Below are 24,457 nucleotides of genomic sequence, written 5' to 3'. Positions count from 1 at the left end.
AACATCAGAGATATGCCAGCTCGTGACCTGCACTGCTCCCAGTCATATTCTTTATAATACTAACTACATCGAACTTTTAAGTTCAAAAATCACAATCAGGCCCTCAGTCTCAGACCTTAATTAGAAAGCTGATTATGTACCTACCTAATAATTGCAATAGGTATATAACCAAATTTCTAATAATATAATATTTGATTATAATTATTATCTAATACCTATGTACCTGTACATTATTCGATTTATTTCAGCAAAAGTATAAAAAATTTTTGATGTGACATACACTTGGAAGGACAAAAAAGTTAAACTACCTTCCTTTGCTATTTTAAATGTGTCAAACAAGGGACCCTTTATCACTGTCATGTTTCTCTTTCCATCACCAGTCAATTGAGTCAAAATGTATCTATTACTCGTCTAAACTTAAAGATACTTAATATGGAATGCAGGTATTTAACATTTTATAAAACCATATCCTTCATCAAATGGTACTTATCATTGAATAAGTAACAATTACTATTAAGCTATTTCCAATATCCAAATTGTGCGTCGTCAAATTGTTTCACATTTGAAAAGTTTCTTTTAGATAATATTATCTGGTGTACCTAAAATACTATGCGGTCAAAATAATAGAAGTAACTTTACGATATATTGTGACATTGAAACAAAAATATATTTAAGAATCTTTTTAAAACTAAATTAAAAACTTAATAGAATTTTATAATACACCAAAACGTTACTTATGCAAAATAATTGTCCTTGCAAACCACACTTTTCAAGGGACAGGTTGGGTTCATAGATGTTGGTTGCAAATCTTGACCACATTGTATACCTCTGCACTTTAATTTTAAGCTTGCTTTTCAAATGACCAATCAATCTACCATTAGTTTGGAATGTATTTTTTATAATTCTTGTTGGAATGTGTGAGCTTAGGCACCAGGGATCATGCACATCAAGTAGTTCAATCGTAATGTAACGTGTTGTCGGCGAGAGAATGAGTGGCGTTTAGTTTATCGTCGATAGATTCCAAGGCGGCGGCACGTGCTCTGGCCCTCCCTCGCCATTCCACGCGGCAGAAGGCGGCGGTGCCCGCTGACCCGAGGATGGCGAGGACGCCCAACTGTACTGAAAGCGGCGCTCGTGATGAGTAGAAGAAACACGCTGCTGCGGCTAGTGACTGTAAACGATACAAAATGAATTACATTAATGAACGTTATTGACATGTTACAACTTACAATAGTATAATAGGATTTCGTCTGTGTTGGTGTTTGCTGGCGCGCGTGCTCTGCCTTTTTGGAGTGTTTTTTTTTTTGCTAAAAGTGGCCGGGTTTTGGGTTTTACTGGTGTTTTTGGTGGTGGAACTGACTGGGAAGCGCTCTAAAGGAGTGCCGCGCCCCTCACAGGGGCAAAAGGGGGACAAACAAACGCCTCGGACAGATTATAATTTACAACAAAATGTTAGACATTTTAATTTTGATTCTACAATCCGATACAGCTAGAAAATTAAATTTTAAAGATTAAGAATAAATAAACTTAGATACCAACCTGAGTGAACTTAAACAGCGCAAACGCAGATGTACTGTTATCAGCGTACTTTCCACCCAAGATGGAGTAGATTTGCGTGTTGTAACACGCGTCTCCGAATCCTAGCAAGAAGCTGCAGAACATCGCGAGGTGTGGGGAGGGTCCGATGTACGAGACGTCCATGGTATCGCCGAAGGGCGCAGCGTTGGGAAGGTTGATGAAAATGAGGAAGAAACTCGTCATGTGGATCAGGTATCCCATGATCACGACTGGGTCGCGTCCCCAACGGGTAGTTTTGCTACCGAGGATACCGAATAGTGCTCCTCCTGTAAGAAAGTAAAACATTTTATGAACTGGCAGTTTTAATAATAAATGTAAATTAGATGTCATGTGTACAAAATCAATATAGTCAATTCTGCTACTAAACTAAAACTACTGGTTCATCTTGCTACCTTTTCATAATACTCCCTGCAGAAAAGGATAGCACTAGATTTAGACGTTCCATCTCTAAACTTACATTAACAGCTCTAAAAGTGCTATCTTTTTCTTAACAGCTCTGAATTTAGTGCTATTCTTTCCACAGGGATCATTGTGAAATAGCCAATACATTTCGATCAGTCGATTTAGTTTAAGAGATTGTGTATAACATAATCAGCCAGTGTCCACTTAACTCATCGAATATCTATGTATCGACGACCGTTCAAACAAAGGTTATACAAAACACTCGACAACGGAACAATGAGCTCCCGATTCCAATGGCACATCTTGAGTGCCACTTGGAAGCACGTAACAAATACCGCAATAAGGACAACTTGTATTATAAAATATTAAAGTACTGGGAGATAGCTACGTATTATAAAATATTACATATTATTATGGCAGGTAAAAATGGAAGTAAAACTGATGGATGTTCTGTTTTGTGAAAAAAGCCCAATTTTGCTGCCCTCATTTATTACATCTACTAAAGCTAAAATTAGATAGAAGATTTAAAAAAAAATACATTCTTTTAGCCATATAAGTATTATACCGTCATAAATACTCAGTTAGCCTCGTAGGTTAAAATTCCGTCTGATGGTTGATTGGTTATCTTGATTCTTGCTTTAGTAGGGAATATGCTTTGTTTTAAAAAAAAAAAAAGAACAATGACTTACCAAGCACTTCTCCCAATCCGATGAACACTCCCGAAAGACCGACCAGTTGCTTAACATTGTCACCCATGGCGAGAGTGAATCCGATACTTGGGCTGTACACGCCACTGAAGAAGGACAGCTCCACGCCTAAAAATAATTTATAAAGGTTAATTTTAATAATAATCGACTTTCCTCTGAGTCTGAAAAAACTGAAGAAGATTGTCTGGGACTAAAAATATAACGAATAATTTTTTCCGTGGTTCAAAATCCGTAAATGCAGATATAGAAATAACTGCAGAAGTTTAAAAGCTCCTTAGCAAATTTTTCGTGTATGTATAGTACCTACGCGACAGGTCGAGATGGCAATCGGGGTGTGGAAGCCCCGCATATTCGCACAGCCCCCGCGCTAATCCGATGCGGGTGCTATGCGAGTGTGCAAGGCGTCCCCCCGCCTCATACCCCTATTGCCATTTCGACCTGTCACAAACTATATTTACAAATGGTCGGAAAGATAACTTCAATGAACATTTTCAGATAACTTTGAATCATGTAAGCTACTTGGACCTACATATCATCTGTCTAGTCCAGAGTCAATGCGAAGACCAAATGGACTAATACAAGGTGTGCCATACTTTATGGTACTTACTTACAAAATGATAATTTTTGAATCAATCATTAGAAAAACTGACGAACCTGTATAAATGAAAGCTGCGCTCAGCAAAATCATGTCTCCAGTGCAGAAAAGTCTGAGCGCGCCTCGGAACGCCTCCATGGGGCCCTCTGCTTCAGGCACCGGCACAATCTCGCTCTACAAAACGATGACGTCACTATGTTAACATCTCTTAGAGCTCGTTCACACAGGCTGCGTAAGCGTAAACGTAGCGCGTACCATTGCGTTGTAATGTATGGAACTATATGAAACATGGCATACCGCTTGAGTGGCGTAAACGTGCACGTAGTCGTAATGCGTGCAGTTACGTCTACGTGAATGTTCACGCCGTAGACGTAATGCATGCAGTTACGTCTATGGGTTCACGCGCGTCACTACGCACGTGTCACGTGTAAATGCTGCATATGCAATTGGTGTGAATCGGCCTTAATTGTCTATTTAGTCGCCCACGACTTTATCCGTAAAAATCCGTAGGAACTTTTTGATTTTCTGGTATAAAAAGTAGTCCATGTCACTTTATATGTCCATACGAAATGTGATATATCTATATTCCATATAAAACATTTACGCCGATCCGTTGCTCCGTTGCGGCGGCGGCCGGCCTGATTGAAGGACAGACCAGTAAACCAACTAACAAACATAATTATTATCGTACTAGATGATGTCCGTAGCTTCGCCCACGTGGATTGGTCAGATCCCCTGCAGCATCAGGATTGAGGAGTTGGAATCCAAATTTTTTATGGAACAATGTCGCAAAGTTCCCTTAACGATTAAAAAAAAATACGTAGATCGGTTCAGAAATCTCGGAGATATCAGTGTACATAGATAGAAAAACAGAACTCCATTTTTCAAAGTCGGTTAAAAAAGTAGCCTATGTTACTCCTTGGTTAATCCTCTACTTGTCTGTGAAAGTCCCATCAAAATAGGTTTAGAATCCATCCCGAAGATTAGCCCGTTCAAACAGACACGACACTTCAATTTTATTTATTAGTATAGATTTAATGGGTAGTGATATTGGTTTGGATAGACGATAGTAGGTATGAATTAGCATTAAGCTTCTCGAATCTTCGGATTGGGGCTTTAAAACGCGCGCAGAAGTTTTTTCGATGTCTTGTCTGTGAATATATGGCCGTTTTCCCATAAAAATTCTAGGTCAGATAGTTTACACATGCTGAAGAAAATACGCAAGCGTTTTTCGCTCAAATTCCGCTAAGTCCCTAACCTTATTCGCAGGATTTAATAATTTCGCACCGGATTCCCTTGACCAGTCCGCTTTAGGTTTTATGCAATTGCATCGATATGCAATATAGTCATTTAACTGGATATTTATTACACTTTATTTGACGTTTGACCTTTATCCTGAGATACCCAATCGAAAGTGTAAAGTTCAAAAGGTTAGTAGGTATTGTTCGCGACAGCAGGGTGAACGAGATGGCAATTTTCTAGTGAGGTAACATCACATACTGGGTAATCGATATCGATAATAATTTTTTGGAGTGCGACAAAACGAGAATAAAACGATTACTATTTTTTAGGGTTCCGTATCTCAAAAGGAAAAACGGAACCCTTATAGGACCACTTTGTTGTCTGTCTGTCCGTTCGTCGTGTCTGTCAAGAAAACCTATAGGGTACTTCCCGTTGACCTAGAATCATGAAATTTGGCAGGTAGTTAGGTTTTATAGCACAAGTAAAGGAATAAATCCGAAAACCGTGAATTTGTGGTTACATTATTAAAAAAAAAAGTTAACAGTTTTTTTTATACGAGTAGAATAAGCAAGAGATGAACTGTTTTGTCAGTAAAAGTGTAAAACAGAATATCGAGACTATAGCCGAGTTACCGACCCTGACACACAAAGCTTTAACAATTATTTATTTTTATATGAAGCCTCAAAGGAAAACTTCCACTTAAATGGATTCATCTGGACAGACGTAATCTTTATTAATTAACCATCTGTTACCTGCAACGTCGCTGCGTGGAATTATTGCAATAGGTACTTTGGTTAGGTAGGCTATCGGTTGAATATTGAGAAATATTAACGACTTCAACTATCAAAACCATAATTCGTTGAATGTAAGGTTGAAATACATAGAACGCACTTTGATTTATGATGCTGTTAAAACGAGACAGCATTATATCGCTGGCATAAATCTGTCTCGTTTTCACTGAAACTTAAGTCTGAGATAGTCAAAATTTTATAGATCTCGACATAAGACTCCGATTGGTTCACTAATGGTTGACGCCTTCATAAAGAAAGCAGTTGGGGACGATGCCGAAAAATTTCACGTCTACAGGTCTATGAACGTTTGGAATTGGAAGTTGGAACTTTATGAAGCCATGTAGAAATATAGAATCACCTTTACATCGTCAGCAAGGCGCGTGCCGAAGCATAAGTAGGAACACCATGCACACAAAGCACAATGCGGTCAAACCGCCAAACACAATATTTCTTACTAGAGGATGCCCGCGTGGATTTACGTTTTTAAAGATCCCGTGGAAACTGTTTGATTTTCCTATGTCAATAATAGGGACGCAAGCTACCTCGATACCAAATTTCATACAAATCGGTTAAGCGGATGGGTTTTTAGGAATCCCATGGGAACTCTTTGATTTTCCGGGATAAAAAGTAGCCTATGTCCGTCCCCGGGATATAAGCTAACCCTGTACCAAATTTCGTCAGACTCGGTTAAACTGTTGGGCCGTGAAAAGGTAGCAGACAGACAGACAGACACATTTTCGCATTAATAATATTAGTATAGATCTGCCATCAATTGTATGCGTCAAATCTAAGACTTTTTTGAAGCCAAGTAGAAATATAGAATCACCTTTACATCGTCAACGAGGGGCGTGCGCCTGGTCGGCCGCAGCGTCAGCAGGAACACCATGCCCACAACGCACACTGCGGTCAAAGCGCCGAACACTACATTACGCGTCTCCAAATCTATGTGCGTCTTTCCTTGGAATTTGATGAATACGAACAGATTGCCGAAGAATAAACTGAAATGAAGAAACATTTATTGAAATTTCGAGTCACAGAGGCAAGCGTTGGTGCTTATTACCTAATTAAGTAGGTAGGACAAATCTCTAAACGAAACTGACAGGTTTAAACGCAGTGCCATCCCTTTTCTCAAAGAGCAATATGAAAAACATGGCACTAATTTTTGACATGTACCTACCTAAATTTAATCATGTTAAAACATTTTATGCAACAGAATTAGCACTATGGCAGTGGTGATGTTATCCTTGATATTAGGACTCCTAAAATCAAGCATATATATAAATACCTATACGACATATTAAAATATCATAACATATACAGTCCCCGCCGACTGAGTTCGTGTTTGTTTGGGCTAATCTCAGAAACTACTCTACGGATTTTCATACGGTTTTTACTATAGAAAGAGGGATTTGTGAACTACCTAAGTTGGAAAAAATCGTACCACCCAGCTTCCGTGGCGTGCGAAAATAGAGTTACAGTTACACGAAGACAATTTACTTATAGTGAGTGATATAGTCATTCTCCAGCTACCAATACGCAGCTGCGGCGGCTCCACTACATCATTGTTTGACAGTAAGTGTACCCAATTTGAATAAATGACTTTGACTTTGACTTAATAACACAATTATAGGAACCGAATGATCTTGATTTAAGTCCGTGAGATGGAAAATTTTCATTCGGTGGGTCTCATATTATTTTGTTAAAGTAAAATTAAAACTGGATTCCGTGTCTCGAAAGGTCTTTGCTCCGACTACGATAAAATGAGAGTATATATCTCGAATAAAAAATAAACAATAAGCTCTTGCAATGATTAAGAAGGTATGATGACTATTAGTGTTTTTGTCCTCAGTACATCAACCTTCCTGCATATTCAGTCCATAGCAAACTGTAAATAAGCGATCATAATATACAGGGTGTTATTATTGCACAGGATAGTGAAGCGATATACCTACCTTTCTTAGCTATTAACTCTAAATTACATCGATTTTGGAGAAAAGACAAACTTTCCTAATTTTTTAAAAGAAAGTGGTAATTTAGATATCTCTATCTCCAACTCTCATTTTTTATTTTGATTAGGTACTGATACTTACTGCTAATAAAATAACATCCTATTTATTATCTATTTACATAGGTACAACGTACGTAAGGAATAAAATGTAAATTAAATATACCACATTGCTGTGGCATCTAATGTTGTGAAGATATATTTTCCTTTGTCTCTTCAATATATTATATAGTCATAAATTAGCATAGTGTAGACACTAGAAATACCTAGTAGATGTGTGACTACAATTGTTAATAATTTCCTCAGATTTATGATGTTCCTGCCTAGATTATAAATATGCCTAGGTACAATCGCAAGTTCTACAAGCATTTTACTAAAAGCTTGTTTTGCTCAAGAAATATATTTTTTATTGATCCACAAAATTTACTATACAATTACTGTATAAGTAAGCTTTGTAGTATACAATTACTGTTCAAAATAAGGCTTATATCAATCTATTACATGAAATATCTGTTGGACATACAATTGAGTGAGTGATAACTGATAAGGGTAGGAACAGTGTCGCATTACTAAAAAGTTACGTAAGTATAAGTACCTACTCAATTAGATAATTTTTACAAGTAGATATATCTACTGTCACAGAATCTCTAAAAAATTACTTCAAGTAACTACTCAAGAAATTACAGGTACTTGCATTGCAGCATAGCCCAGAATACTCCCGAGTTTGTGGAAAGGCTCTCAGGGTCACTTTTCAATGTGATATGGCTACCCTGTCCATAATCCATACTGCGGCCGCCCGATCATCACACTCGCTACGTAGAGCAGCGAGTCGGGGGAAGAGGAGGGTTATGAAGAAACCGTATAGAAAACAGATGAAGAAAGCTCACCTGCATTGCAGCATCGCTCAGAACACTCCCGAGTTCCTGGAAAGGCTCGCTTAGCGTTACTATACAATGTGATATAGCTTCCCTGACCAGTCCACACTGCGGCCGCCCGGTCATCACACTCACTACGTAGAGCAGCTAAGTTGGAGAAAGAGGAGAATTATGAAGAAACTGTATAGAAAACAGATGAAGAAAGCTCACCTGCATTGCAGCATAGCCCAGAACACTCCCGAGTTCCTGGAAATGGTCTCGGCGTCGCTGTTCAGAGTGAGGTAGTTGCCCTGTCCAGTCCAAATTGCGGCCGCGCCCGCACCGATCATCACACTCGCCACGTAGAGCAGCCATGTTCGCGGGAAGAGGAAGGTTATTATGAAGAATCTGCAAAAAAAGACATAGATTAGATAAATAATGAAGTGAGAAAACTTATAAAGCGAGATGCATAGAGAAGTGGTGAGTGGTGGAAAAACTAATTATATACATCATAGACAATTTGACGTTAGGTGGTACCGATTATAAAAAAAAAAATCACCCAAGTGCGAATCGGACTCCCACACCATGGTTAGGACCATCGTACAAGATACCACATTTTCACAGAATCCATTTTGAAATTCTTAGCGGCAACAGAAATACACATCCTGTGAAAATTTCAACTGGTTGTCCAGTTGTCCTTCGAATACGGAACCCTAAATAATTGCGCGATTGCATTAATTTTTTTCTTCTAAATTGGTAAATGATCAATAATAGATCGTATGGTCAAGTAGGTATAAGTATAGTGTAGTGAATAGGTTCAATGTACCAGATAGTGCATCGAATACTGTACTAGCATACTAAACGAAAGATTGCATTATATTTATTAGACTATCGTTTACAAATACAGCTACAACTGTCAATACAAGATATGTACAAGATAAATACAACTGCGCCGAATTTACCAACATTCTTAGCTATCTCTAAAGTTAGATAAATTACAATACCAGGAAAAATCTCATAGCACACAATACTTCCTATTACTAGAAGTAAAATTATTGTAAATCTATGCTAGCAAGATAAATAACAATCTAATTACTATTTCCTATAAATATTTGGCAGATTGTGGACAGTTTAATGGTAAAACAATGGAATCAAATAAGGAAATCAAGTAACTTCCCAATCCCATTATAAGTTACAAAAGCATAAAGTCCTTCGAATTATTGTAATTACAATAAAATTAATTAGTGTGGATGAAACAATTAGGCTGTCATTAATATTCTGATTTGATTTGAGCCTAGCACGATTCTAGGGTTAATACTTTTTAATTAGACTCAATCAACAATAACAACGAATGATGTAACTAAACAGGACGTTTATTATCAGTTGTTGACTGCGTTGTCTCAACTAGCTAGCGATTAAAGTTGACCGTTATAATAGGCGTTGTTAAACATTTTATAACAATACAAAAACTGCGTGTAAGTTTCAAAATTTCTAATCCTATTGTGTACTAGCTTATGCCCGCGTCTTACTCTGCGTGAACTACTTACACAAATTTTAAATCCCTATTTTACCCCGTGAAGGGTAGAATTTTCAAAAATCCTTTCTAAGCGGATGTCTACGTCATAATAGCTATGTCGTGCCTTTCAGCTCGATCCATCCAGTAGTTTGAGCAGTGCGTTGCTAGATCAGTCAGTCAGTTCTCAGTCAGTCACCTTTCCCTTTTAAATATAGTTAGATTTTAAACAGACGTTTAAAACTACTCATACTGTACTCATTTTTACGTCATGCGTTGTGCCTTAGCCGTTCTAACGTTGCATTTTCATCAGGAATGTACCCTTGTCTACGAGTAAACTTTTTTATGTCGAAGGTCACTCAACATCGTGTGCATTGCATTCCGTGAAGGCGTAGTTGTGACGTTGGAAACAAAATGGGTGTGTCAGAACCTGTAAGCCTTGGATCAGTACATGATTTGACTCTAGTGAATGTACTAGCGATCTAGGTCGGCACGTATACTGCGCGACAGGTTGATATGGCAACCGGGGTGGGTGAGCGCCGGTGACGTGCGGTTGTGCGAGACGACCCCCCGCCTCATACCCCGATTGCCATCTTCACCTGTCGCGTACGATAACTATACCTGACCGTAATTTAATACTATCTACCAATCGCGGTAGACCAAAGAAAATCCATTTTTTGTTAAGGGGCTAGCGACGGGTCAGCAGCGAAATTCAAATTTTATTTGGTTTTTCGCAATTTGTAAACTAATACGACAAAGTAGGCTTATGGCATTCTATTTGCGACAATAACAGTATCATCCCCACCTATTTATATAAAAAATTTTACTTCCACGTGTTTATATAAAAATCTTTACTTAATAAGGTCCAGTTTAAGAATTTAGTATCGACTAATTTGTGAGTTACAGTCGATACTAGAGATAATTTCTTAAACTGGACCCTTTCAAGTAAAGATTTTTATATAAACATGTGGGGATGGTTCTGTTATCGTCGCAAATAGAATGTCATAAGCCTATATTTTGTCGTATTAGTTTACAAATTGCGAAAAACCAAATAAAATTTGAATTTCGCGGGCAGACCCGTCGCATCCACCTTAATGTGTTTGACTTTACACTAACTTGTATTCAATCAAATGTAGCAAGTGTAGTTAAAGTGATGGCAATTGGACAAGGCTGAGTGAACACAAAAATCAGACTAGTAACAGTTCGGACTGAAATTCAGGTGCTCTTAATTTTTACGTTAGAGCCTCTTGCTACGATTATCTACCTATTAATAGAGTGGTGCCTTGTCGGCTTCTAGAATAAGGTTGAGTGGCTAGAGTAACACCAACACCACCTACCTGCTTTACGTTCAAGTCAGGCGCAACAGTCTAAATTCTAACCAACGTTAACCAGCCCAATAAAGAAAATAATACCTACATACTTAGGTGAGGAAAATAGAAACGAGGAAGAAAAACTCTTGATACCTACTCTTACTCGTAGAGAGATAGATAAACTTAAACAGAGAAACAACGAAGTATCGAAATGTTAATTTTACAGACGGTTGTATCGCTTTTGAAGACCTTTTGATTCGATAGTAAAAAGATGATAGAGAAATGAGATCGTTGAACATATTAAAGAAGTCTTAATTTTTTTGTTAATTAAATAGGCACTCAACAAGTCTAGTTATATAACCAAATCCTTGATTCGTTCGATTACGCTGCCTACTTGATAATGTTGCGTCATTTTATGTCAATGAATTTAGATTAATTATTTTTATCGGTCTTCAAATAAACACTTGATCTGTTATCTATTTGATATTAAAGTAAGAAAAATAAATTATGACTAGAAAGTCTCTGTGACGTTGTTTGAGTAAACGCCTAGTTGTTTGTTATTTGTTTATTGTTAGTTGGTCAAATCCGGTTAGAAGGACCCCGAAATGCCAAATATTTTTTGTATTTATTTCGCGCTTTGCTAATCATGACTTTACCGGCAAGACATTGTTAATAAGATTCCTAAGCGATTTTTTGTACCTTCTTCCAACACGATGATTTGGTTTTTCCCTATTTTAGGTTTTGTAGAAGCGGTGAATTAAAGCATGACCAAATGGGAAATGTTTTTAAAATACTGATATTTACTATAGGTAACTCTGCATTCCTTACAGAATCCAGACCTCAGTTCTCTAAGCATTAGAACGAAGAAATCTTCTAACTGTTAACTTGAGTAGTTAACAAAAGAACCATGACATAATAATGCCCACGGTAAGGAGAAAAAAACCGGCCAAGTGCGAGTCAGACTCGTGCACTGAGAGTTCCGTAATCGGGTATTTTTTCAACATTTTGCACGATAACTCAAAAACTATTATGCACAAAAATAAATAAAAATCTGTTTTAGAATGTACAGGTAAAGCCCTTTCATATGATATCCCACTTGGTAGGTATAGTTATCTTATTTTGAAAATTGAAACACATTTTAATTTTTTTTTTAATGATGTAACCACAAATTCAGATTTATTCCTGTACTTGTGCTATAAGACCTACCTACCTACCAAATTTCACGATTCTAGGTCAACGGGAAGTACCCTATACGTTCTTGACAGACACGACAGACAGACAGACAGACAACAATGTGATCCAATAAGGGTTCCGTTTTGCCTTTTGAGATACGGAACCCTAAAAATTCACCGTGAAACACGATTGAAATGCAAGCAGTGGCTTCATAGTAACGGGCCCGTATCGATCGCATTCTATGAGTTTAGCTCAACAAGCCTTTGGAATTTGAAAGAACCTAATTAGTTAATAATACATAGGTACTTTTTCGGGTCATGCCCGCAACACGCAAAATTTTACCTTTTGTGTCGACACATCGTCGTTATGATCTGATCACTGTATGACTCGAATACTTGTATCATATAGGTAATTTTGTGTAATGGGCTTCTAGTATGTACCAGCTTACTTGTATACTATATGCACCAAATAAGCAAATAAATATTAGAATGAATCGTGATGAGAGGGGAGTGTTGTACCTTGTTATGAATAGCGTTAATTCTCTACTAACAACAAGGTGCCAGTTCCTATGAAGCGGAGCGGAGTGGAGAGGTGTTCAATAGACCTATCAAGTTATTGTTACATGATAACTCTCAACAATCTGATTGCTTGAAAACCCCGTCTCCACTCAGCTCCATTCCGCTTCAGTGAAAAACTACTTTTAGGATATGTTTCCACTGATACTGAGACGAGCAGAGCGGGGGGAAACGTGTGTACTTTGACTAATTAGATTATTGAATAGTCACTATCTGCAATAATCTGATTGGTCTGTTTTGTACACCTCTAAGCTCCGCTTCACTTCAGTAAAGACGCACTCTATAAAATGAATTTTTCAATACAGTTTACAGACGGAAGATATTCGTTTGGAGGATCGTAATGAGTACTCAGGCGTGATGATGCGGAACTAAAACAATCAATTGAGAAATGCGTGACCACAGATGCGGTAAAGTTATCATGTGTAACTAAAATGTAAAATGAGTGCCATTTACCTATAATAAAACAGTAGAAATTCTATGTCAACGCATTGTAAAAGAAATAGTAATAGGTAAGGAAAAGTATGGCAGGTATTCGAAAAACCTCAAGTATTTCAATAAAATTAAAAGCACAAAATTAGTATTTTAGATCGTGCTGTTTTTATAAATAACTTACAATTTATTTATTGAGTAACGCTACTGCAGTAATTAAAACGTTATAATGTCGTAAATGGCTAAGCTGATAAGAAACTACCTACAACAGTTGTTACGCAACACACCGTCCGCAAAAATTACTTGCTCGTAACATTACGCTAAGGCTCCGCACAAATGGGCCACAGAACACAGCCATCGGTGGCTGGCGACAAGCTGTTTACATGATTTTAACACGTTTTGTATGGAATCGCCGCACACGTGTAGCAAAGTGGCGTCCACTCTAGACTTTGCTTTGACTTAAGACAGTTAAAACGGGACAGAGGTATATCTCACATAAATCTGTCTCGTTTTAAGTCAATTTTGAGCAAAGTCAACGTGCGCTCTATACTTAGATCTCAGCCTAGATTCCGCGAAACGCCACCGGTGGCGGCCAAGTGTCCGCAACACGCCACCGGTGGCGGCCAAGTGTGCGCAACACGCCACCGGTGGCGGCCACTCGCTACTCCCAGTAGGAGAGTGTTACAAATTGTAGAGGGCACCGGCTACCGACTACCTTCGTTTGCGCTATACTTAAAGAACGTGGCGCGCGACAGCAACCGGTGGTTGTGGTCGGTCGCCCGTTTGCGCGGAGCCTAAACCTAATCTCTGAATTTTTTACTACCTACTGTCGTTTGAACTTTGCGTTGATATATCAGTCAACCAGTCACCTTTACCTTTTACATATTTAAATAATGATGCCTATAGTGATCTAAGACGAACCAAGCTAAAGACCTATTGGGAATTAGAATGGACGCTACCCTATTCAAATGCTAACATGTGCCGGTTTCACTCTTACCAACATTATTATAAAATGTGAATGAAATTAATGCGAAGTGTCAAGCCATACCATGAATATGGTTCAACTTACTTACCTACTTGCTTAAACATATCAAAATAAATAATTATACTGATCTAACTGATAAAAATTAATTAGATGTAGTATTTGTTTGTAAATGGTATGTAGCTAAAAAAACTATAACCCGACTACGGAAAAAATGAGACAACTTGAACCCGACTTGGTACAAGTAAAATAAACTAAAAAGAAAGAAACAAGATTGTGCTTAGTGCTATCATCGTCTTGATTGAGATTCAATACAAAGGCCGTGGTCGTGCGTTGTCGACAGCGTATTTCTTATCCTTGATTGACGGCATTCCCAATGATTTTATTTGTCTACCAAATTAGAATTTTTTTTTGCTGTCATACATAGACTGTTACATACATAGATTGCTACATACATAGACTCAACATACATAGACTGCTAAAATCATAACCCTTCCTTTCGGCTTTGCCGTAGTCGGGTAAAAAGAAAACGGGATAAAAATCCATTCCTACAACCGACCTAGAATAGTGTATCGCCTTGATAGATACACCGTACATGACGAGATGAAAGAGCGTGCGAGTTGTAGTTATGACGACAGTCTATGATGTTAGATAACGTGATTGTAGCGTAGGGTAACCGAGTACTGGTGAAAGTGACTGTTTTCTAGTGCTGATAATGTCTGTTTATGTGGTTCTGGTTATTAGGGGCACTTGACAGTAATATGACGTTATTCATTACTCTGGTGATATTATAGTTATCTTAATTTTATGAATATTTATGTGTATCTATGTTACTTTATTTTAAATGTAGAAGTAACATACTTTTTTTTTTTTTTTGTACCAGAAAGTAGTAACAATAAAGATAAAAAGAGAAAAAAAAGTTGACAGGGAAGCACTTATCTCTATAAGAGATCTCTACCAGTGACCCTTGGCAGTGCGAGAGGTTGTAAAGTAAAAAGAGTAGAATAGGTACAGCAAAGATAGATAGTATTTTTTCGTTGTTTGTGAATTTTTTAGCAGCACAAATAATATGTAGTAAACTGAATAGCACACCATTGAAACTAAATAGCAATTAACGAATTATTAACTAATTAATAGAATCATCAACGGGAAAGATACTTATCAGATAAACGTTAAAAAAATAATATAGCATAGTTTATAAATCTACACTGTAATTGCCTGTTGTAATAAAAACATTGCACAACTTGGCTTTCATTAGAACGTACCTGCAATGTAAAATCACCCTCGGTGGCTGTTACTTAGACAATTATTATTATAGTGAACTAACTAGCTTAAGCGCCGACCACACAGGCCGCGTATGCGTCGCGTAAGCGCAGACGTAGCGCGTACCATTGCGTTGTAATGTATGGAACTGTATGAGACATGGTATACCGCTTGCGTGGCGTGAACGTTCGCGTAGACGTAATGTATGCAGTTATGTCTACGGTTTCGCGTGCGTCACTGCGTGCGTGTCACGTGTACGTGCTTAGTGTGAATTGGCTTTTAACATAGCCCCTCTTGGCCCCGTGATGGTGATGATATTTTTTTTTTATTTTTTTTCATGCCATAAAACTCCGTAATATTATAATGGCAGCTTTATTGCTACTACCATCTAGCCTGTATAAAGTCATAATATAATGTAATTATAAGTAAATAAGTTACTGCTCCGATCAACATAGCACCTCTTGGCCTTGTGATGATGATGATAGTGGGAGTCATCCAGTTGCAGATGACCAGCGTGGTGTAATGATTGCGAGGTGTAGACGTCGCCGACGAAATTAGGGTCATAATATTATGGACTTACAAATAAGTTACAGCTCCGATCAACATAGCGCCTCGTGGCCCCGTGATGGTGATGATAGAGGGAGCCATCCAGTTGCAGATGGCCAGCGTGGCGTAGATGATTGCGAGCGAGGTGTAGCCGTCGCCGACGAAATTAGGGTCATCTTGTGTTATACTGTCCAAAATAGTTTTCTGAGGACAAAACAATAGAATCGATAAATACATACAATAAGTAGAAATAGCTATCTTCTTACTCGAAACGTGCTCGCAACTTAAAACAATTTAATTTTCATTTCGAAAATGCGGGCTCTATTTGGAAATCAAAGTCTCAAGTACCTAAGCGTTTTTATGATAATCGAGACTACATCCGGTTTCAAAAGCAGGGTCTAGTGAGAAGAACCGACAAAAAAACTTTCACTTTTCTAGCTTAGTCCTAGAGATATCCTATCCTAAAGTCTATTTAACAGAACTTTCCTTTGTTAAAAAAATATATTTCAATATCCAAAAAAAAAAAAATGCTACTTATATTAAAAAAAAATAGGTACATGTGGTCATTACCATCTTACTAGAAATATAAAAAAAGATAACCTATACTTAACTATCTTTGAAGATGTTTAAAGACAAATATACCTCAGTAAACTATTTATTTACAAAAGTGGAACTAAGTAAAAAGTACTTAATATCAAAAAGTTCCATCCATACAGGAAATAAAGACAAAAATATTCTGCTAGTGATGGCTAAAACTAGATCTGGAAGCTATTCGTCCTTCAGAAACCAGTACATAACTAAGCAAGAATGTGTGTTGTCGTAAACTTTAAAAATGGAGGAGTTGTGTTTTTCTACCTATGCACCGATATCTTCGAGATTTCTGAACCGATTTGCGTATTTTTTTTTTTTTAGTCGATAAAGGAGCTTTGCGACATTGTTCCATAAAAAATTTGGATTCCAACTCCCAATCCTGATTCTGCAGGGGATCTGACCAATCCACGCGGGCGAAGCTGCGGGCATCATCTAGTCTTTGTATAAAGTTTTCATCTTAAGGTTAAATTAAGGTTTCTCTACAAAAAATAATATACCTACCTACCTACTTAGGTACTCTTGATTTTATTTTTAAGCATCACAATGTTGAATAGGAGAAAACTCAATTAGCCCGCAAAGGGTTTGCTAGTAACATCACTATTTATTCACTTGGTAGGTAGGTTATTAGGTACCTACTTATTACGAAACCACTTTTGTTTTCAGTATGGTAAGTCGTAGTTATGCAATGATTATCATCATTATTAAGGTTAGCTTTAGATTAACGTATAAAAGCATAATATCTAATGGTACCTATATGTACAGGTTTTCATTCTCCCCAAAAGTTTCATGCATAGATAGATAAAATAATTAATAGATTGTAGTAGCAGCTAAGTATAAGCAAGAACAAGTTATTAGTAAATCTGGTTTTCCGTTATCATAATGAAATGCTTCGATGTAGGTAGGTACATATTGATATAGGCACATTTGCATGCCTTGTATGAAAACCCGAATAAGGTGCACAAGGAGACAAGGACGCGATTATTTTGTTTAAAATATTAAGCACACTGCACAATAACAATTAATAACAACAACATATCCATGTTGCGAAAATGCGATAACTTATTTGCAACTTTTAAGTGCCATCCGTGTCCGAATCATGTTGCAACTGATTGAAAAGGACACAATGCCCAAAACTGGGCAAACCCAAAAATGGAGGTAATCTCGGTTCAGAAGAAACATTATGCTTTGATATCGCAATATTAAGTTGGTAAAAAATCGGGTTTTATCGCCTTTTATATTCAGGTAAAAAATAATGTTGTAACGGTGGTGCAACGCTGTTTTGGGTATTGATATTTGTGCATTTAATCGAAAAAGGATATACCTTAATTTGGAATTGATAGTCTGATAGGTTTACGGATTTATTATCTTTGAGTTATTGACTACTTGGGTGAATTTGCATTTGTCTGTCTGTTTTTTCGTCCATTTTCTTATAATTTCTGCATATTACTACTTCAAATTCTCAAATAATCAGTGAATCAATGGCTAAAAGCCGTACAAATATTAATTACTAGCTAATTCTCGCAATTTATACCAATAAAGTATATAATTATCACCCACAAATTAAAATCCAAATAAGTAAAATAATAAAAATACCTACCAATGCACTTGCAAGTTTTAACCTAATAAAGAAAATCAAAGTAGACGTGAATTCGCGATAGGTGCAGTCATCGCAATAATTATGTTCAATTCAACTGATAATAATGTCAACATTAAATGACATGTTATTGAAAAATATACCCTTGAAAAATTGGTATCACACCAATAAATCTGTTTGACCTAAATTGATTAATCCTTGAGTTTATCGACAAGTAGGTATTAAGTATAACAAACAAAGATGTTATCAACTATTGCGGATAATGTGTATTGATATCATTTTGAAGTTAATTGAGATTTAAGAGGGCATAAGACTAGCTTCCAATAGCACAGGGATCCAAGTTTGGGGCCAGGAACTTTTCTTAGCAATAACGTAACGTAGGCTTTACGTAAAACGGACAACTATCTACATATGTCTAAGTGTAGAAAAGAAACCAAGGATTAAGAAGAAGAAGAAAATCAGGCTGGAAATGAATAAATCCAACGCCTTAAACAGTGTCCCTTCATGTAGCAAGCATTTCACAATGACGCACATTTCTCGAGGTAAACCAAGTTGTTTAACCGATATTTAGCATAGCTCGTGGTTACAGCAGCGTGCAATGTGGTGTTAATAGACTATCATTTTATAACTAGCTTTACCCGATATCAGCTGTATAGTCTTAGGTGTTTTAAAGATATCGGAATTGGTTTTTTTTATTCAGATACAACTTAGCCTTAGTGGTAAGAGATGATGCAGTCTTAAGATGGAAGAGGACTAACCTGGAAGAGTAATGGCAGAAAAATTTCTCAAAATTCTTTCTTTTAACGTTATAGAAAAAATGTTCAGACAAAATCTCAAGATTGTATTCTCAGTAATTGAGCTGGACGTTGATATGTCAGTCAGTCAGGTTCTTCTAAAAGAACACTAGGTAGAAGAAAACTAGGTATTCACTAGTCGTAAATGCAAAAATGAAATAGAGAATGGTAGAGAAAATCTCAGAACACGAAGATGAAGAAGACTTAATGGAAACGATCTTCGGGACGAACATCGTCGCGAAGCATAATAAAGTTCGGTAGATACCTATACCTAGTTCTAATTATTACTTAAGTAATTCTCTCAAATGGCAGAAATCTACAAATGATTTCTGACTTATTGGTTGGTTTTATCCATAAAAGGAAGTGTTTTAGAGTTCGCAGATCACTTCAACAAAGGTTTGTTGAGCGGCATGTACCTAGGCGGTCCCAGAATGAATTGGCCTAGCTATGAAATAGTTAAGAAAATGAGATGAAACCAATTTTATTTTTCTATATAATCTCCACTAATATAAACAAACTTTTAAAACCTGCGAACTAACATCTCTAAACCTTCGTAAAAGTGACTGCAATCTTTGTCTTCAAAATGACTAAAGACGGCCGCCTGCAACTCTTCGTCGTTTGAAAATTTCCTTCCCCCTAAGCCCCGCTTTAAATTTGGGACCAAATAATAGTCCAACGGGGCCAGGCCTGGATTATACGGTGAATGTTCCAGCTTCGTGAACGTTTTCTCCATAAAAATCTAAAAACTCGGTGCACAGCGCAATCCTCCTGTCTTTGCACAGCTGAAAGAAGTTTCGGAACTCATCTTGCACTAACTTTTTTCATAAGAAGATGGTCATGGATTGCACGATGGATGGTACTTTTAGAGAGCCTAAATCTAGCTGCAATTACTCTAATCTTCAAACGGCGGCCACTTAAAACCTCCTCTCCCATTAGAGCAATAGTTTCAGGAGAAAGCACTTCCACCGGTCGACCGTCATGGCCGATGTCTTCGACGGTTTCTCTCCCGAGGCAAAACTCTTTCACCCAGTTTCTTACTGTGCTGTACGAGGGGAAAGACTCCTTGTACACACTACCTAATCGATCTTTTATTTGGGCGGGAGATAAGCCTTCTTTGAACAGAAACTTTGTGACGCTTCGGTATTCGGTTTGCGACCTTTTCAGAAAACACGCGGCTCTTGATGTTCAAAACACTGCTGAGCTGAGAGTACGCTTTACATCTCGATGCATGTTAGTATATAAAGTAACACGATAAACGTACTGTCCGATATAACATAACATGTATCGATATGCTGCTTAGAACTATATCAGGCCAATTCATTCTGGGACCGCCCACGTAACTGGTAGGGGCTATATTGATTGAGCCCACATTCATCGAGCTACCTACGAGTATCTGTGGATTTTTCCTCTCTGATCTTCAAAAAGTCAGATAAGGGACACAGATATCTCTACAAAGCACAAGCTCTACAATGGTGGATCTAGAGATGTATAGGGATACCTATAACGCTCTGGCTACACGCTCCGTCTTGCCCGCACAGGCAAAAACGAGAACTGTGCAGTCCAATCTTTAGCAGCTTTTGGAACGGCGTGGGCTGTGTCTTGGCGTCCACACGCACACACTTAACTGCGTAAACTGGCTTGTGCAAGTAAGCCTTCAAGCAAGACGGAGCGTGTAGCCGGAGCTTAAGATCTAGAGGTAAGCTAGAATGGGAAGCATCTTAAAGTGGAAGGAGAACCTGGGCGTACCTGCCTGACTTCCATTGCATGAGTAAAGGCTAAGTAAGAAGAGAGGTTATTTGTTTTTATTTAGATACAAGTTAGCCCTTGATGCAATCTGACTTGGTGGTAAGTGATGACGCAATCTATGATAGAAGCGGGATAACCTGGAAGGGGTATGGCAATTTCATTAAACCCATAGTCATTTGGTTTCTACACGGCATCGTACCGGAACGCCAAATCGCTTGGCGGCACGGCTTTGACGGTAGGGTGGTAACTAGCCACAACCGAAGCCTCTCAGACCAGTTTAGAAATTATAAAATTCCAAACCCCTGCGGAGAATCGAACCCGGGACCTCCCACTGACCCTCCTGGGAGGCCGTCAGTTAAAAACCCAACGCCTTACTAAGTAACTTAACTAGTCGTGGTCAGCAAATGATAACAAAAATTGCTATTACACAAGTATAAAGCGGTGTAGCGCCCGACTTGCAAATCTCGGACAATGATCTCAATATGCATTACACAATTTGAAAAATTTATATACCTATACTTATGCATGCCAATAACTTGTTAGTGTCGTATATCACGGGGTTTATTGCAAAATTGAATAAGTCATAACCATTGATGTCGAAACCAATGTTCATAACTCATTGTTGATTGTTATAAAAACCCCTGGACTTTCTTGGCCTAATAAGTAAATAAAAATTTAACTTTCACGAACTGAATGTAAGTAAATAAACAACGCATCAAAATCGAAGAGAATTAATGCGTAATAATTGTAAACCCAATAAATAATAGCTCAATGAATGCTAACACTACACACTATCGCAAGGTATCGTTACTGAAATTGCAGATCAATAAAGAGACCTAACTACCTATTGAGCTGCTATTGGTAAATACTCAAATCAGATAAATCAGAACAACATGCCTGTTTGAAGAGGTGGTTATAATACCAATAATAAATCTACGAGTAAATATGTAAAAGAAAAAGCTGACTCAAAATCATTTATTCAAAGTAGAGACTCTTTGGTATGGTCAGAATTGTTAGATTATATAGTGGTGATAGTTAACAGGGCTCTCTCCGTCACACGTTTCATACAATCGTAGTTCCAATTTCATTTGAATATTAAGCAACCAAAGTCCATGAAATTTTGCAGACATATTCTAGAAACTAATATCTGTGTCTGTGGTGTTTTAGATTTTTCTAAAAATATGTAGTTTAAAAATTACAGGGGCTCAAAGATTTGTAAGAAAATTTTTAAGACCGCGTAACTTTGAAACCGAATATTTTAACAGAAATCTGGAAAACCACAGACATAGATATTAGTTTCTAGAATATGTCTGCAAAATTTCATGGACTTTGGTTGCTTATTATTCAAATGAAATTGGAACTACGATTGTATGAAACGAGTGACGGAGAGAGCCCTCTTAATTACGTAAACTTAAAACTAAAGCTACGAGGGTTCCAAACGCGATCAGGTCTGAAATTGGGCATTTATGACATCCGCTAAGAAAGGTTTCTTGAAAATTCAACCCCTAAGGGGGTAAAATAGGGGTTTGAAATTTGTGTAGTCCACGCGGACGAAGTCGCGGGAATAAGCAATTTATTTACGTATAAAGGTAAAATATTCAGCCAGTTAACTACCAACCTACTTTCAAAATTGACTATAACTGAATTGTTATTTATTTATTATTGGTCACTATTGTATTTTTTTGGACAAATTCCTTATGTTGAATATGGCATAATGTCGTAAAATAAAAATCACGCAAATAAAAATTTCAAATAAGGGTCTCCCGTTTTACATAAGCCAATGACCTCACGTGAAAGAAGAATGGAAATATTATACATAATGAGTTCATTTAGATGTCTGATTTGCAAGGATAGAGGTGGATTTTAGGTTTATAATGATGGTAGGTATTCTTTTACGAAGTATCAATCACCAGCAAGACTTTCCAAATCCATACGGCTTAAGAGTTCAGTGCCTTGCAGCATCAGGATTGACGAGTTTGGACATGAAATTCAATAACAAAGTCTATGCTCGGCATTTACAATATTATTACACCAGGAACAGTTCCTGAATCTATTGTTTAAGAGTGCTGTACCCTGCATCATCGGGTTTAAAGAGTTCGGACTTGGAGTGTTATCATGAAACCATTGCTTGATACCTAAATTCTAAATTCCTGAATCCATGGCTTAGGAGTTCAGTACCTTGCAGCATCAGGATTGAAGAATTTGGATCTGAAGTTCAATGATGTAGTCTATGCTTGGTACTTAAAATAATATTGCATCATCTGCAGTTCCTAAATCACTATAGTTTAGGAGTGCTGTACCCTGCATCATCAGGGTTGAAGAGTTGGGACTTGGATTCCAAGCATAAAGTAGTTGCTTGGAACCTATAATATAAATTAACTATGAACATGGGCGGGCAGTAACCCTGGAGCATCAGGATTAAGGAACTGGGTCTGAAATTTTTTATGGGACCACCAAGGAAACTTTTACTATTGATCAAAGGAAACATTTTGCAAATCAATCGATCCACCTCCTTTTTGGAAGTCAGTTAAAAAATTGGTTTCACTTTGTGTCAACTCTGCACCAATGTGCCTCAAGTTTAGTTCACTTCTAAGCATTATTTTATTTACTAATATTGTTTTTATTGGACTATACACGAAAAGATTTTTATATAAACATGTGTGACGTGGAGATGATACTGCCATTGGCGCAATTAAAATGCCATAAGCCTACTTTGTCCTATTAGTTTACAAATTGCGAAAAACCAAATTAAAATTGAATTTGGCCGGCAGACGTGTCGCATGCACCATATATGATAATTATGTAAAATTATTTAAATTCCTAAATAAATTATCTCAACAACTGTGAGCATGGGCAGTTCAATATTGATAAATAAAACTTTATGTCAACTATTGTATGTATTAACTTGATGTGAAGGCTAAAGTGTGAAAGTAATGTATGTATACTTGCAACTACTATTTACTAATGAGGTAGGTAGTTTAAAATTGCTTAAATTGCACTTAGGAATCACTATAGGTACTCATCTAGTTTATTAGATCTATTATTGCAGTTTCACTTTAGTGCATCATGCATTTAGTTGTAGAGTATTTTTCGATAGCTTAGAAACATTTCAATGTACCTACTTAAACATCGCTGACTTAAACACATAATATGTTATTATTTATGTAGCTATGTATTGTTCTAACGTATTATTCAAGTACCTATTGATACAAATAATATAAAATGTAATTAAGTATAACTTACCTCTATGTTTCCCATAGTCTGGAATGCAGTAAACACAAACATAAATCCGAAACCGAGAAGAATAACATTTAAAAATTTGCGATCCATCGTAGCTCAAGATGTTAATAACTACTTCACACAAAAACAATAAATAGTACTATTATTATAATAATTAGAATTAAAAGCGCCGCATAAAGTATTAATATTGAACTCCTTGATGGAGTATCACTCCTTATTGTTTGACGATTGCCTTTATAATGTTAATTATATATTCTACTTCCATTCTCCAAATATTTAAACTCCCTCCACCGCGGTCGTCGAGAAATTCAACGCCAGTAGCAAGTTGTCGTTCTTATGTTCGCGGACTCACGGTCGTATTATCAATGTTTACAATACAATTTCCACGATCAAAACCAAATGTCGTATTATTACTTATTATTTTCGTCGTCATCACATCACAAGTGGTAAATAAAAATAAATAAATAAATAAACTGTCAAAATCATATGTTCTATTGTCAATGTCACTGTCCTATTTGGCAAAATCA

The 24,457-nt window shown here is 37.1% G+C and overlaps 1 protein-coding gene across 1 annotated transcript; it reads right to left on the bottom strand.

The window, feature by feature from the left end:
- LOC123872209 (UNC93-like protein MFSD11) lies at positions 1-24,394 on the bottom strand. The gene is made up of 8 exons (XM_045916392.1): positions 23,934-24,394; positions 16,000-16,169; positions 8,406-8,582; positions 6,142-6,313; positions 3,342-3,456; positions 2,670-2,795; positions 1,540-1,844; positions 1-1,171 (listed from the first exon to the last, which is right to left on the bottom strand). The coding sequence occupies exons 1-8, from the start codon at positions 24,018-24,020 to the stop codon at positions 956-958; spliced, it is 1,368 nt and encodes a 455-aa protein (XP_045772348.1). The 5' UTR covers positions 24,021-24,394; the 3' UTR covers positions 1-955.
- Positions 24,395-24,457: the final 63 nt, after the last annotated feature.

Source organism: Maniola jurtina, chromosome 14 (genome assembly GCF_905333055.1).
Source record: "Maniola jurtina chromosome 14, ilManJurt1.1, whole genome shotgun sequence".
Lineage (NCBI taxonomy): Eukaryota > Metazoa > Arthropoda > Insecta > Lepidoptera > Nymphalidae > Maniola > Maniola jurtina.
This window is presented reverse-complemented; position numbering and strand designations above follow the sequence as displayed.

Excerpts from the sequence above, each read along its gene's own strand:
- LOC123872209 (XM_045916392.1), bottom strand. The coding sequence starts at position 24,020 with ATGGATCGCAAATTTTTAAATGTTATTCTTCTCGGTTTCGGATTTATG. Across the intron at positions 16,170-23,933 it reads AGACTATGGGAAACATAGAG|AAAACTATTTTGGACAGTAT; the intron begins GTAAGTTATACT and ends TTTTGTCCTCAG. Across the intron at positions 1,172-1,539 it reads CGCTGTTTAAGTTCACTCAG|TCACTAGCCGCAGCAGCGTG; the intron begins GTTGGTATCTAA and ends TATCGTTTACAG.